The sequence below is a fragment of the Haemorhous mexicanus genome, chromosome 3 (assembly GCF_027477595.1).
Source record: "Haemorhous mexicanus isolate bHaeMex1 chromosome 3, bHaeMex1.pri, whole genome shotgun sequence".
Classification (NCBI taxonomy): Eukaryota; Metazoa; Chordata; class Aves; order Passeriformes; family Fringillidae; genus Haemorhous; species Haemorhous mexicanus.
In genome coordinates, this window is record NC_082343.1 from 73,328,170 (window position 1) to 73,344,349 (window position 16,180).

The 16,180-nt window shown below is 36.8% G+C and overlaps 1 protein-coding gene across 7 annotated transcripts in view; it reads left to right on the forward strand.

Moving 5' to 3' along the window:
• The window catches only part of ATG5 (autophagy related 5), a 73,684-nt gene that overhangs the window by 41,185 nt on the left and 16,319 nt on the right, over positions 1–16,180 (forward strand). For all 7 annotated transcript variants that reach the window (XM_059842356.1, XM_059842360.1, XM_059842362.1 and 4 more), the window contains one exon: positions 5,241–5,358. In XM_059842356.1, the coding sequence (XP_059698339.1) occupies positions 5,241–5,358 (118 nt within the window). The remainder of the gene's footprint in view (positions 1–5,240; positions 5,359–16,180) is intronic.

Here is a 16,180-nt window from a genome sequence, read left to right on the forward strand (position 1 = left end):
TTCAAAATTTTGAATGCTAACAAAAGCAGTTATTATTCAGCCTTATTCAAAGCACACAAAATCATAACTAGAACATCTACTTGGTGGACTTTGCAGAGACTAAAGAAATACTAGAAATAGTTTTTTTTTTTGTTTTGGTGGGTTTTTTTGTTGTTGTTGGTTTTGTTTTGTTGTTTTTTTTAATGTTGTTCCAGTCCCAACATCTTTAAGTGAAATAGAAAAATTATCAAAGGTATAGAATAAAGCAGTGGGTGTTCTGGGAGAAGCCCTCTGTTATTTGGAAGATTTGAAGAGGAGAGGAGCAATGATTACAGGATAAAGACATATCACATTGTCATGTTTTATGCCTCTTGTAATAGAAGCTCAAAAATATTAATAGAGTTTGAAAGATAACAGATTTCAAATAGATAAAACAAGATAATTTTTGTGTATACTTTAGCTTGTTGAGCTGAAAATCATCTTTATGAAAGAGATGGAAGTTTTTTTAAAGTTTTTTTTAAAGGAAAGAAACAAAACAATAAAAACCCATCAACTCCCACCCAGAAACATTGTTGTACCATCTCCACAATTAAATACTCAGTGGCTCTGGTCTAATATTAAGCAAAAAGAAGTCAAAGGTACCCATGCTGAAATTCCAGCAAAATCCCTGCATTTCAGCACCAGTGGAAGAACAGTATTTCAGATGGGAATTTGCAGTATCTAGCTTTTGGACAGGCATGGTGTTGTGATGGTTCTGTGACTACAACAACTCTTCAGCTTTTCAGTTAGTCTCTTTTAAATTGTGCATTGAGATTCTCTAATTGAAAACATTTCTACAAAGTAGAAGACATCTAAAATGTATGGAAAAAAATCATTTTATCAAATGTTTGCATAATTTTATTTTCCTTTTCTTTTTTATATAAAATAACTTGCATCATTGTGCAAAGTCTTGTTACTTCTAAAGCTTCTTGGTTGAGTTTCAGTGAGTTTAAACAAAATGGTTCTATGAAATTAAGAGAGCTTTTTTTTAATGTAAAGTTGTTCATTACAAAACAGCACAGACTATGATTTTGACAAGTTACTGAAAATATAATGGAATATGTAGGGAGGTCTCAGCTTTTATTGTTTTAGGTTGCCAGCTTATACACATGTGGGGATTGTAAGAACTTCTTTTTTTTACTTTGTGAGTTCAGTACGTATGGTAACTTTTATTTGTTTGAATATTGAGGAACAGCTGAGTGTTTAGGCAGAAAATCCAAATCCCTTCCTCTTGATGAAAATAGTGGGAACTGTGATTTTTCCAGATTAAAACCCAGTGGTTTGTGAGTTATGTTTTTCATTTGAAGATGCATCCTGTATAAAGTATCTGACTAATTAAATTGTGGATTTCATGCAGTGTTTGATGTTGTGTTGATTCTGAAAAGGACCAGGCAAGCTGACAGCTTTTTTTTTTTTTTTTTTTTTTTTTTTTTTTTTTTTTTTTTTTTTTTTGCCAGTATGATAGGGAAGAAAGAGTTACATTTGTTAGCATAGTAGTATGTGACTGTATAGATTATCTGTGATCCTGTGAGCTGTGAGGCTTTGCACTGCTTTAAAGGGCCTCTTAAAACTTGCCCTCACCTAACTCTTCTCAGTGCCAGTACTCCTGAATAGGTAACTTAAATCTTTCTCACTTTGGTGTAATTTGTTTTCATCCTCACTCTCCTATCATTGTCAGGGTTAAACTTTCTTTTAAAAAGAGTAAAATCTTCATTTGTTCTGCAGTCGTGAGATGTAGGCTGAGTGATTGTCTTCATATGCTCACATACTTGAAGGGATTTTCTCTGGAAAGGTTGGCAATTACTGATTGACTTTCACCTGTTGTATCCTGCAAATGCATCCAGAATCTTGAACAGCTCTCAGATACATGGAGGCTGCACTGTTAAATAAAATAATTTTTAAAATTCCAAATTTCTGTTGAAGGTATGATCATTTTAGCTGGCAAAATGATAGATATTTATGAATATTTGCTTTAGATCTGGTGTAGATTATTTAAAATCCTTATCAGTTATGCAGAGATATCTTTATGGGTTAGATTCAATTTTCTCATGATTGATTAAGCAAATATTGTACAAAACACAACATTGTATAAGCGCTATTCTAGGTGGCTGTTCCTTAATGTCTTGTTGTAGTAAATGGAATCATAGAATAGTTTGGAATGGAGTTGGAAGGGGCCTTTCAAAGGTCATTGAGTCCGACCCACCTGCCACGGGCAGGGCCATCTTGCACTAAACCACGTTGCTCAAAGCTCCATCCAGCCTGGCCAGGACTTGCAGGGATGGCAGGACTGGAATAGAAAGTTGTACTCAAGCTGGTCTCGTGTTACTACACATGAAAAAGGGTGATGGCAAGCTTTTTCTAAAACTATGCTCCTGTATGACTAAGACACTTGGAAAAGTTATCCTGTAAATGTTGTGGAATGTAGGATGGGACTTTTCTTTTGATTCTTTTAATGCATAAAGCATCTGCTGCTTGTGAAGGAAGAAGTGTGTAAGCATCTTGGGGTAATACTCTGCCTGTAGGATTAGATTTGTGAACCACAGTCTTTGTATAAACAACATGCAGTTACTTTTATCATTTTAACATTGATGAAGACCAGTGATTTTTATTTACTTTACCACATCTGTGTTGCTTAACACTTAAAATGCAAAACTGAATTCATTTTCTATAATGTTTCATGATAGCAGCTAAGGATATTGTTTGCAGCAGTCAGCAACTATGTGGGAGACTTGAGAAAATACAACTTTGGCTTTTCCCTCTTGGCATTAAATTATTATAGCTAGGGAAAAATCATTCTTAGTTTATTAATAAATAATGAGAAACTGCAGTACACACTTGGGAAATTCTTATCTTAAAAGTCTGTTGATGATAACAACTTTTGACTACATACTTCTGTTTATTTCCACTTCTGCTACTTCAGGCGTTAAGCACTTGGGAGTTGTGACTGGACTTCTGTGAATATACAATTATTTTTAAAAACTAAACCTGGCACAAAATTGTTTTGACTAAAACAATGTTTTAGAGGGATTGGGTATTTCCCTCTTTTTTTTTTTTTTTTTTTTTTTTTTTTTTTAAATAGTGTTTTGCATGTATAGTTGTTCAGCATAATGTGCCAGACTTCAGTTTTCAAGTGTGGATCTGTCTGAGCTGGATGCATCCTGCTGACTGTGTGCCTCCCATGATTTTTCATATGTTCAGATATTTCCTTAGCACTGATGATATCCCTATATTGGTACCCTGAGGACATAGGGAAGTGACTAGAGCAGCTAGGAAATGACTTTTCTGAGCTAGAGTATCACTCTTAGGCAAAGACTCCCTGCCTGCAAATGACAGTTGCGTTGTTGTTCTTAATTTGTTTGTTTGAGTGATTGTTTTTTTGCCCATAAAACCCCACTGGGAGATAACATACCTCTTGATATTGAGTTGTTTATATTTTTTTAATTACCATAGTAGGATGGGAGACACTTTCTGAGAGGTAGGAAACTGAATTTGAAAAGGGCATTGGCTTGTATTGCTTGCTCCAGTTAAGATAGTATGTGATGAAAGTCTCATTTGCTGGAGCCCACTCATCCTCAATGCAGGGCACATCAGCTGCTTTTGGGAGGTAGCTGCTAGCAGAAAATTGTCAGCAACAATTTGGAGCTGGATTTAAATGTTTGGGTTGGTTTAATATGAGATTTTTAACTTCGCTGCCTCAGGTGGTGGGTTTGGTTGGAGATGTCAGGTTACCAGGAAAGACAACTTTGCCTTTCTTTGCAATGTCAGGTTCTTGCTGCCCCAGAGCTGCTTTTACAGGTACCCAAAGAAGAGAGCTACCTTAACAGAACCACAGTACTTAACAAAGTTCTGAAGATCTGATAGAATTCTATTTGGCCAGGGACATTAGGGGAACAAGAGGAGCTGCTATAGGAATGTCAGGGATAAAGGAAGACTAGAAAAATTGTGAGCCCTCTCCAGAAGAAATGGGAGACCTGTTTACCCAGAACGTGGGTGGTATTCAGTGTCTTTTTTGCCTCAGTCTTCACCAGCAAATATTCCAGCCAGACTGCCCAAATCCCAAAAGGGAAAAGGCAGGACTGGAAGAATAAAGAACTACCCACTCTAGAAGATCAGATCCAAGAACACCTAAGGAATCTGAAGGTGCACAAGTCTATGGGACTGGGTAAGAGACACCCCCACATACCTTGAGGAAAATGACACATGAAGTGGCTAAGCCACTATCCATCACATTTGAGAAGTTATGGCAGTCCAGTGAAGTTCCTGCTGAAATGTAACCCCATTTTTTAAAAAGGGAAAATAAGGAAGACCTAGGGAACTACAGGCCAGTCAGTCTAACTTTAGTGCCCAACAAAGATCATGGAGCAGATTGTCCTGGAAACTATGCTAATGCATATGGGGAATAAGGAGTTTTGCTTGATCTGCCAGGAGAAGAGAAAGCTCCAAAGAGACCTTCCAGTACCTAAAGGTGGCCTACAAGAGAGCTGAGAGGGATTTTTACAGGGGCAGGTGATGATAGGAGAAAGGGAATGGCTTTAAACTGAAAGATGCATAGTTGAAATAATTCTGGATTCCTTTGCATATCTGCAGCAGAAATGGGCCATATATGTTCTTTACATATGACTGATTCCTTAAGTAGGTAGAAGATTCTAGGTTGTCTGTCAAAGCACAACATTTTTTTTTGTAAGTTGGTAGTGATTCTTGAAGCTGAAATAGTTTGAAATTTTTTATATAAAATCTACTGAGAAAAAAATCACTTGTTGAGCTATAAGGGTAAAGTATTACTTTGGCTTGGCAAAATATATAAGGATATCATGAACTCCTAAGTAGTAGGTAGTTTGTTCTCACTGCTTGCTGTTTTTTTTTTTTTTAACTAAGGATATATTAAAATGCTTTTTATTAAAGCAGGTTGTATTCCCATAACAGAAGATTTGGGGCTTTAAAAAAATAATTAACACACTTGTTTCCATGACACTATCTGTGGATAATCTTCACTGTTTTTCTGGAGTGACAGCTTGCTTGTAATTGTTAATAAACAAAACCTTCCCTGCATTTCATGATATGAATGAAAAGCAAGGTGTGGGTCAGGGGGAATGTGGAAATACCAGATGTTTCTTCTGGTGCAACCTTCAGTTCTGTCCTATCGTGCACCTGTCTGAAGTGCTAATACTACATATTTGCATGGTCCTTTAATTGTTTGGTTTGATTATTTTTTATTGAAACAGGCAACAACAGAGAGACCTTTTATACAGAAGCTATTTCGACCAATTGCTTCAGGAGGACAGTTGCATACCTTGGGAGACCTGCTAAAAGATGTGTGTCCTAGTGCTATCGCCACTGAAGGTACTGCAGAAATAATATTTTTGTCCAATAAGATAATTCTTTTTCTGTTGATTTATTGGGGTTTTTTGGTATAGTTTTTTTTGGGTTTGTGTTTTTGGTTTGTTGGTTTTTTTTTTTAATATGAGTATTTTGGAGGAAGAACTAAAATGTCAGTACTAGAGTTTCAGATTTCATTCATTCCTGGCTCTTTACTGTGCCCTGCATGGTTTCAAGAAGGTAAGATTGAGTCCTTAGTCACTCCTGAAAAATTAATCTCTAGAAATATTATTCTGAAATTCCTGTACTCTTTTGCTGTTATGATGGTCATAGTAAAAATATTCCCATGTTATTTTCTGCACTTAAAAAAAATATGAAAGTGTCAGCAGGTTTTAAGTTACCTTTTATTTTGTATTCCAAAAACTTTTTATATGTAAAACTCCAAAACTGATAGAAATTGAAGATGTTTTCAGAATGCTTTTTTCTGTTCTTGAAGTCCAACCTTTTAAAATGTACCAGTAAGAGATTTTTACAAGTATATAATAGTTTATGTATGATTACGAATTAGTATTGTGTGAGCAATCAGTGTAGCATATTATTTCATACAATAGCATTTGTTGATCTGCACTTATTCAGGAAATAGGCTTTTTTAGATGTAATTTTAGTCTCAAAGCTTACAAGTATTGGAACTGTGATTCATGTTTTAGGAGGGATAAATGTAACAGTTGTGTACTCTGCAAGTTAAGATCAAAGTTACTTAATGCAAAAGGTTATTAATTTTTTTGTGCTGTTGTCTTACCTGTACCTGTAAAGGAGGAACTTAAGAGAACTGTGTGATATTCTAGAGAAGATCTTGGTACAGAATTGACTGGTGTGGTATCAGCATCTTTTGACAGCAAAGTACTGAATTGGAAATCAATATAAAATTCTGCAAGATTTTGTTGTACAGAGAAGTTGCTTGATTCAAAATTAAACAGTTGTCACAGATTTCTCCCAGTATCAGGATCTTAGAAATACACTAAAATATCAAAGTACTTTTTTCAACCCTTGTTTAATACTTGTTAACACATGAGAACAATTTCCAAAAACAGAAGGTAATAAAAATATGGAATATTGCTGACCATGTGTCCATTTTTCATAAAGCTCTTTTACATTTTGGAGCATTATTTTAAGTAATGCTTTCCACTAACTGTCCAAAAGATAAAGGGAGATACCAATAGATACATGAATGTTAGCACCAGCAAGTTTAACCACCTTTAAGTACTTAACTGTCAGTATCATACAGACCCAACTGAAAAGGTACAGAGGGAATTTTAAAAAAATTATTGAGAAGGATGGATGCATTTTAACTTGAAAGGCAGTAGAGCACAAATGAAATTAAAGAAACTCATAGGTATTTATGCACAAGTTATTCCAGGATTTAAGGGATGACAATTTTTATGTAGATTTGTCAAAACTGCAGATGGTGAATGTGCTAGTTAACTGCCCTTATTGATAGTGTGAATGTAATACAATTCTGTCTGAGTACTAGTGATGATGCTTCCCATCAGGCCTTCTTTTCAGATGTTGACAAAAGCACCAAACTTGGACAGCAGAACAGAAATATGCTGTGCTAATTGCTTGCTTCGTTTTTGTAAAAGCTAAGAAAGCTTACATTTATTCAACCTTGACAAAAAAAAAAAATGGAAGAAGAGAAGCTAAAGTAGGTACTGTTCTTACACATATGAGGAGAGATGTGAAATTCAGTGGGTTTTGGAGTGTTGGAATGTGCTTGTCTGTTGCAGTATACATCTGCTTAAATTTGGCCCAATTTTTACTGAACAACTTGCCAACTTAAGAGTTTAATAGATCTGGTCCCTCAGATAGGTGTGAGCTATCCAGAACTTGGCACATTTTCTCCTGTAACACAGCTTTGTATTGTACTGTCATTCAGTGCCTCTTGTATTGTGGGCATTCTCCCCTTCTGGAGTGCTGGAGAGCTAGGGAAGCTGTCTGAGCTAAATGCAGAAAACAGTGTGGGCTTCTGAGACGTGGGGGTAGACTGATAAACAGAGCCAGTGGAGAGGGGTGAGAGTCTGACTGAGCAAGTAATTTGGAAGAAAATGACAGATCTGGGAATCATTAAATGTGATTGGGAGGGTGACTATAAACAATGTAGCAGAATGAAAGAGATTGGGGCAAAAGCCAAAACGTGACATAATAAATGCGAACACCTGGACAGAGTAAGTGGGGTAGGGAGATGATAAAAGGATTTGGGAGAAAAAGAAGCATGTTGCTTGTGGAGCATGCACAGAGCTTGTGCAAGGCATCTGTGCAAGAATGACGAGTAGATATCCTGCTGGCCAGGTGATTCAGAGAAGGGATTTGGAGAAGCAAATTGAATCAGAAGTTTAAAAGAAGGAAGGGTGGGTTGAGCTGGCAGAATGACAAGCTGCAGGTGAAAAGGTGGTCAGGTGGAGCTGGGGATTGTCAGATAAAGGACTTGAGGAAAGCCTGTTCAGGGTTTGCTGTACTGTAGACAGGAATACAAAGCAGAAATTTATGCATGGAAAGATGGAAAGAAAAAAAGGAAGAAGCAGAATTAAAACAAAATGAAGAGATGATCAAGAAAGGTTCAGGCATAAAGGAAACTGAAAAGATGGATGCTCATGACAACAGTGATTCTTACTGCTAAGGATCATAGACAGGGAAGGACAGTGCTGGTTTAGGCTTGACTGCTAGAGGTCATCATACTCTGTTCACTGATTATTCAATTTAGCCAATAAGTGAATTTGATTATTGCTTGACTAAATCCACTCATTCATTATTCAAATGTAATGTGCACTATATTAAATGTTCATGCTCTAATACAGCTTTGAGCTATTAAAAAACTGACTCACCAGACTGTTTTTAGTGCCATTTTTGACTTTTGCCTGTAGAAATGTTAGCAGCCATAATGAGGAAGAGCATCACCCTTTTCCACCAAGTAGACTAAACTCCTGAGACTGCAGAACCACAGTACATCTGTGCTACTGAAGTCTCCATGAAACTCATTCAGTAAAATAATTTTCTCTCTGATGCTGTATCACTGAGAATTTAACAAATTTCCTATGTCAACAGATGTTCCATTAGTTCAAAATACAGAAGAGATACAGGTATAGGAGAGTTTAATTTGCAAGCATGTTTTGGAAACCTGGGATACCACACCTAAAGGTTTTACTTCTGAAGCAGTTGTCTCCATATGAAGTTGAATATTTGAAGTTTAGAAGTCAGAGCTGTAGACTGGCTGTGCAATCATAATTTCCTTACAACCATTCAGCTTATAATCACTCTCTGCCTTTCATCTCTCTTTGTGTTCTGTGAGACTATTGTCTTTGTGCCCAGGCTGGGTGTGTTTTAGTGTCAGGTGTGTGGAGTGAAGAATCACAGACCTGATTCTTGAAGGGTTAAATCAAGAATGAATGTGCTTCAAGAAGTATTATAACTTAGGCAGCTGGATACTGCCTTTGGGAACAGAATTTAATTCTTTTTTCCCTGGAGAATTCATTCATATATAATTGCAGGCAAGCTGAGTGTTCAAAAAATCCACACATTTTATGGAGAGGAGCATCAGAAAAATCCAGTGATCAGCATGAGTGTTCTGCTGAACAGTTTGCTTGCTTGTGCTTGAAACCAGTGAGAACTCTGGACCTTTGAGTGTGCAAACCCTAGGCACTTTCTGAAGTAAAGTTTAGGCCTCTCGTAACTACTCTTTTGTTCCACCCTCCAAAAAACTAATATTTCTGGCTATAATATCACTTTAACTTCAATTTGTGATCTCTAAAATGATGATAATTCAGGAAACTCTTGTTAAAATTGTTCTCTTTGAACCTTACTCAGTGTCTTCTAATATTTTTCTTGTAAACTTGTATATTTTGTCTTAATCTACACTTTATTCTGGTGGAGGCATTAAAATAATATTGTAACAAACCAGAATACATTATCAAAGGTTTATTAGAAAATAATTAAGAACTTTCTCATGTCTGGATTTTCAGACTATTCAGTTAACAAAGTTTAGGTTTACTGAATTTTTCTGAACAAAGGAAATAAAATAGTATCTCAGCAAAAGTATGCTTAAAGGTATAATAGATACTGGAGAAGCAAGTTTTTTAAATCTTTTTACTCTTCTTTTCAAAGCCATTTAGATAATTTTACAAGCTGTATTTAACTTCCCTCTTTAGTGAATTGATTCACTGGTGGCATTAACTGCATCTTTTCTTCAGTGCAACACAATCAATATGAGTTTTTTCTTTCTGTTTTTCTCCATCTGTTGACTTTTTTTTCCCCTCTTTTCCTCTATGGTTTTCTCTTTTCCAATGACTTTTCATTCAACTGGAAGCTTCATGGTAATTGTGGTTGCTTGTCTGTGGTGACATCCGTAACTGAGCTTTGTGCCGTGGGAACACAGGGAATATATGGTTTTCAGACTCAGCATTTGTAGCTGTATATTGAGCTGTTCCTGCTGCCAGATTCTTAGGGACCACCACAAGAAGAGGGAGGGAAGGGTTTCAAGAACCACCCACAGTGTCTATATGCCTTTGCTTTAGGAAGCATGGATATAATTAAGTCTTCCTTTTAACTGTGCTGAGAAAAATGTTTCAATGAAAAAATGTATTTTTATATATATATGTGGGTTGAATATATGCATTGATTACCAACTGTTGAGAACACGGTGTAAAGAGCACTGTCAGAATTACAGGTTGAATAATGACATTAAAAGATTGATAGTGAAAATGGTCTTTGTAAAATGCTGTGTCAATATTATTTTGGACTGTTACAGACTGCGGGTAACTGTTTAGAATACTGTATTTTATTTAAATTAGCTTATGAAACTATTTATTCAAGGCTTTTATTGTTCATTGAAGTGCTGTAAAAAATGAAAACTTTGAATTGTTATTATCCCAACCAATACTTTTCTGTCTCTCCTCAAACTCGTCCTTTATTCAAATTTATATATACACATAATCATATTTAAAAAAAAATGTGTCTATAATTTTTTTTTCTGCTTAATAAGTTTTGTACAGTGCTTACCTTTCTGCTAAATAGTTTCATCTGCTTAAGCTGTTAATCAGAGAAAAACTGGTTGACAAAAGACTTTGTTATGGGCATTGTTTTACCAAAAGCAAAGATTGGCTTCTGTTCAGAGTCCATCCTCTAACTCTTCAGATTGCAAGGAGCATTGGCTTAATCTTCTCTGGTCCTCCGTCACTGCAGTGGAGTTGGAGCAGTGTGCACAGTAGTTGGGGACAATATGTGTCAAGCATTTCAAACATTAGTAGTAATGGTCAGAAATTGTAAAGAAAAGCAGCAGAATTAGAACAAGCACTAAGAAGCCAGTGTAGTTCTTAAAACTATTGGCAATTACATTAATTATCTTGACTGTAAAGGATACCCTGATTTTCTAAAGCAACGAGACTGCCTGTCTTTGTTAGTAGCAAACATAGAATGATTTGGGTTGGAAGGGATCTTAAACCTCATCTAGTTCCAACTCCACTGCCATGGGCAGGGGCACCTTCCACTATCCCAGGTTGCTCAAGGCCCCATCCAGCCTGGCTTTGAACACTTCCAGGGATGGGGCATCCAGAGCTTCTCTGCACAACCTGTGCCACTGTCTGACCACCTGCTGAGTAAGAAATTAATTCCTAATATCAAATTTAAACTTGCTCTCTTTCAGTTTAAAGCCAGTTCCCTTTTTCCTGTCACTTTCTCTTCAGCTCTCTTGTAGGCCTCCTTTAGGTACTGGAAACATTTAAGAATTCTAAGAATAATGAAATGTTCAGAGAACCTTCAAGGAAGACGCACTTATTTTCACTTTGTATTACTCCTCCTGCAGTACTGTGCAGTACTTTTATTCCAGAAGGATAGGTTAAAACTGATCTAATCTAACCCTCTCTAATTTTGTGTCTGAGTAAGTATTTAGACAGCAAGTGTGTTAAATCATCTGTTTTCTCATTAGTGGAATATTTTTTTCTTTTTGCATGATTCCTATTTAGCTGCTTCATAGGCAGTGGTTGTGGTTATGTGGCAACAGAAACAGTAAGACCAGGTCACCACCTTCCATTGAACATTGATACATTTCATTTGTTTCAGTTATTTTCTCTGTTCTGGTCTTCCTGTGTTGACATAAAGTTTGAGAAGCAGTGAAGTCCTTCTTGTCATGTTTAATAAATATTAAAATCAGTTATTTTCAAACGAATGCAATTATCACTTCTTCTGTATTGTAGCCTGCTGTAGTCTTTCTTTAAGGCGTGTTATATTTTTGTGTTTAGTTACTGAACTGGTTTTTTCAGTTACATAGCAGTTCATAAATTAAAGTCACCTCTGTCTGAAATTCTACTATGGATAAACCTATATTATGTATTAGTATATTTTTATTTACTGTATTTCCATAATTATTGTTTAATTCAGTTTGTCTAAAGACTGCATACAATTGAAATCAAATTTGGGAATTGTGTAGTAATAAAGATATATTTAGCTTGCTGTTCATGGACTACTATTCCTGACTGTCTTGAGTTTTTGGAAATCCTTCCTGGAAGATGGGCAATTTCATTTCAGTTTTCAGTCTTTTAAAGTAAAACATGGAAAGTTCTATTTGAATATATTAAACTATATAAATATAAACTATTAAATATAAATATAAGCTATTAAATATATATTCTGACTATAGTAAATTGTGTTTAGTTTTCAGTTGTGATTATCCTCTTTTGGAGGAGTATGTGTGTATTTGTTTTATGTTTGCTTCTCCCTAGTTGTTCATACTCCAGTCTGAGGCAAGCTGGTCACTTAGGTTTTTGGGCAGTGTCTCATTATATTTCATCCTGATGGCAGCATCAAGAAAGAGGGGTACTTATTTTTCAGTTCTCTTTTCAGCTTGCATTGACCTGTCTTATTTTCTGTCATGTCAATGTCTCTTCTTTTTCCTGCTCATGTTCCTTCATCATCTATTCCAGTAATAGCTCTTGCTGTCCTTTGTTACTCTTTTAGTATCTGCTTTTGCATCCTCTAAAGCTAACTCTCTTTTGACTAAGCTCACCATAATTTACATAACTAATTTTGCAGAGTTTCAGACCTTAGCTGATTTCCTAACAGGAATAGATCTAGTTCTCTGGGGTAGTAATTAGTCAACAGTCACTTCTGCTCTGTTAGTTTTTTCTTTTTGCTTTCTATCTTTTTGTCCTGTGATGTTCTATTACCTAGACTTCAATTTTCTAGAGTTTACTAGCAGATTTCTGTATCACTGGATACAAAAATCGAAAATATTTGGACACCTAGGGACTGTGCCTCTATATCAGCATTCTTCCATTTCCCAGTTTCTCTTGCTTTTCATTTGTCCTACAAGATGACCAATGTCCTGGTTAGTTATTCAGGGAAGTCACAATAAAGTTGTCCAGTGTTGCCCTTCTCATACACTGTTTTACACTCTTGAAATTTTACAAATATCCTTTCCAGCCAACAGTCCAAAATCCTTCAGCTTTGCTTCTCATAGACTGCGCATCATGTAGTTTTGAATCTAGGCTCATGACAGATGGCTTTTTTATTTTAATATGGAACACCCGTTCATGAGTGTTTAGAATCAGGGTTAGGATCAGATTTTTCTGATTATTCATGCTGCAGCCTGTAAACTCATCGTCTGATCTTTTTTCCTATGCTTGTGGATGCCACTTGCACAGACAAAAGTTGGTTCTTTAATTGGACAGTTCTTGTGTGGTGAAGTGGAATTGTCTGCAGTAGTTGCAGTTCCAGAAAATTAGGCAGTCATTTAAATGACTTCAGAGTTATTGCTATTTGTGGGAAGGTTTAGTGGATTATGCAGGAACAGGCTAAGATAGAGCTTGATATTGCTTGTGGTCTCTTACACTGTGTTGTTGTAGTTTCTATGCAGGTAAGGAAGAGAGGATGTTAAGATCATGTTGTTGCCTGCAACTATAGCATAAGGTCTCACACCTGGTATGATAGAACATGTTACTTACGGGTATTCTTTCTCAAACTGATGAATATCAAAATTATCTATCCCTGAAAGAGATAACACCATGGCTACTCTCCCCTACTGTCAAAAATTCTCAGTTTTACTCAGATTAGGTGGATTACACCACCTGCCTACAGCAACACAGTTGTTTATGACAGTTAATAAAATTAAGTGTTATCTATCTGTTGCTTCAAGGAAGTCACGCTTTGTTTCCCCATGATTTTCTGTATTTGGTGATAGCATTCCTGTTGCCAGTTAAAGGGTCTTTGTTTCCAGAAGTAGTACCATTTCTGAATGTCAGCGTTTATCAAATTGGAAAAAAAAAAGTGAATAATTCACAACTATTGGAAAAAATATTTTGGTTAGTGCACATTTATGAAGTTCCTGTAAATGAACATCCTAATACTGTAAACAGTTCATTTAGAAATAGTGACTCATCTTATTAGGAGAAAGGGAGGAACACTATGATCTTACATAACTACAAAGCAGGAAGAGGAAACAGTGTTGAGTTCAACAGAATGCTTTGAAGAGGCAAAGGGTTAAAATGATAGAAAACAGAGTTCTGGGGAGGGAAAGACTTTTCCTCTTCCCCACCAGAAATTTAAGACATTGGGCATAATTCAAAGATAAAAATGGTGTAATGCAAAAGAAAGCAGTTTTCTTGCACTGCTATCATGTCTAAACAATTCTGGATACAATTTTAATTTGCAAGTGTTGTTGAAGTCTTCATAAAACTTGTTTTGATTTTTGTCTCATGCTTCCTTGAAGGCTCAAATGGTAAACATTTGGACATAATGACGCAAACAGTAGGCTATCAATCATTCCCAGTTTTCACAGCATTGTTGTTCATTCAGAAAAGCTGCGTGAACTGACCTCTTTCTAAAGCAGTGTCATTAGTTCTTTCAGAAATAAAACAAGGATCAAAAAGACTTTCAGGATTTTTCTCTTAAGACTTGCTGTACTGAATGATTTTGTAAAATTAGGGATCAACTGTTTTCAATTAACGCTCAGCTTTTTTTAATGTATAATGTATGAGAGACTACATATTAATTGTTTTTGTTCTCTCTCAGTTTTTTAAGCATTGACTTCCAGTAAATTAGTTAAACAGAAAATTGAATTTAGATTAGATTTGCCATGTAGACTCCTAATTTTGATACAAATGAGAAATTGTGCAACAGAAGGAGGTAAATTTATGCAGTGTGAATGTCTTTGGATAGACATGAAATATGACTGGGCTTGCTCTGCCTGAGGTCAGAATTAGCTTGACGTGGGGCTTACTGTGGGAATTGGAGCAGCACAGCACTATTCCATTCCTTGCTGCTCCTGTGGTGAGCAAACTGAGGAAGTCTTTGCTCTTTATGTCTGACTACTAAGTCTGATTGCATGTGCTCTCTGCAGACTGGTCTGCTTTTCAGTGTTGTGGAGGTACAGTGTTGAAATACTTTCCCAGGCCACCTAAATTTAAAAATATAACAAGCCCTGGGCAGTTTTAGACACTTTATTAGCCACACTTTGATCCCACGTGGCTATGAGAGTGTTGTGAAGGGTTAGAGGTCTTGTAGAGTGTACTAAAAGATGGTTCAAAGCTCGCTAGTGATACGAATTCTAGTGCACTGTCTCCTGTGCTGTGAGAGTCATATTCTGGCCACAGCTGACCTTCAGACAACTGCTTGAGCTATTCCGCCCTCCTTGTGTCCTTGACTCAGTGGTGCTTTCTGTCTTGGAGGAGGTCATCCTGTACTTCTCCTTTCTGGTGTGAGTCATTCTTTGTGCCTGTTATCTTTTCCTAACTAGGCCATCTGCTTGGATTATCCTTCTGCATCTGACTTTCATCTTCCTGCCGACTTTGTGATTTTTGGGTATTTTTACACCCACAAACACCTACCTGCCCCAGTTGCCTTTTTTTAAGTTGAAGTGGAATTTTTTTTTTCTGTGTTCAAGTTGCATACCTTTTGATTTAGTAATCCTTTTTGATCAAAAGGGGTGGAAGTCCAGAGGTTTGCTTGAGATTATAGAATTAATAGTCATAACTACATAATTAATTAATATAGATTTAATTTGTCATGACCACATGGAAAGATGCAGATAATCTGAGAATAATGTGGCAGTTGTCCTTCTTGTTAGCCATCTTAATTTCTAAACAAACTCTTAACATAATCAGAGAGGGCTTCTGCTGTGTGCAGAATGTTCCGGCTCACTTGCTCCTAAAAGGAAACACAGTGGGTATGTGGGGCTGCTTGTAATCTTTCTGCATACAATTTCCTGGGAAACACTGAACATAGCTTGGTTTTAAGGGTTTCTCTAACTTAACCTCAATTGACTCTACAAGGATTATCCATCTGGTAGCTTATGAGTGCTTTCCTCCTTTCCTGTTGGCAAATGGGGTGAAATTCAGTAAATCCAAATGCCAAGATTCTGTGCCTAGGACAGGGTGGCACAGAGCACAGATATAACCTGGGAGAGGAGTGGCTGGAGACCAGGCCTGCAGAAAAGGGTCTGAGGGTGCTGGCCAGTGGCAGTCTCAGTATGAGGCAGCTGTGTGTCCTGGCAGCCAAGAGAGCAAACGACATGTTGGGGTGCATCAAGCACAGCACGGTCGGTAAGAAGAGGTGATTATCCCACTGTATTCAGCATTGGTGTAGCCTCTCCTGGAGTGCTGTGTGCAGTTCTGGGTCCCACAATGTAAGGCTGTTAAGGTACTCAAGTGCCTCCAGAGGGGAGCAACAAAGCTGGTGATGGGGCTGGAAGCATGTCCTGTGAGGAGCAGCTTCCTGAGGAAGGGAACTGGAGAGGGAGGCGCTAAGTTCTTCCCCGAGTATCTGGTGATAGGACATGTGGGAATAGCTCAAAGCTGCACTGGGG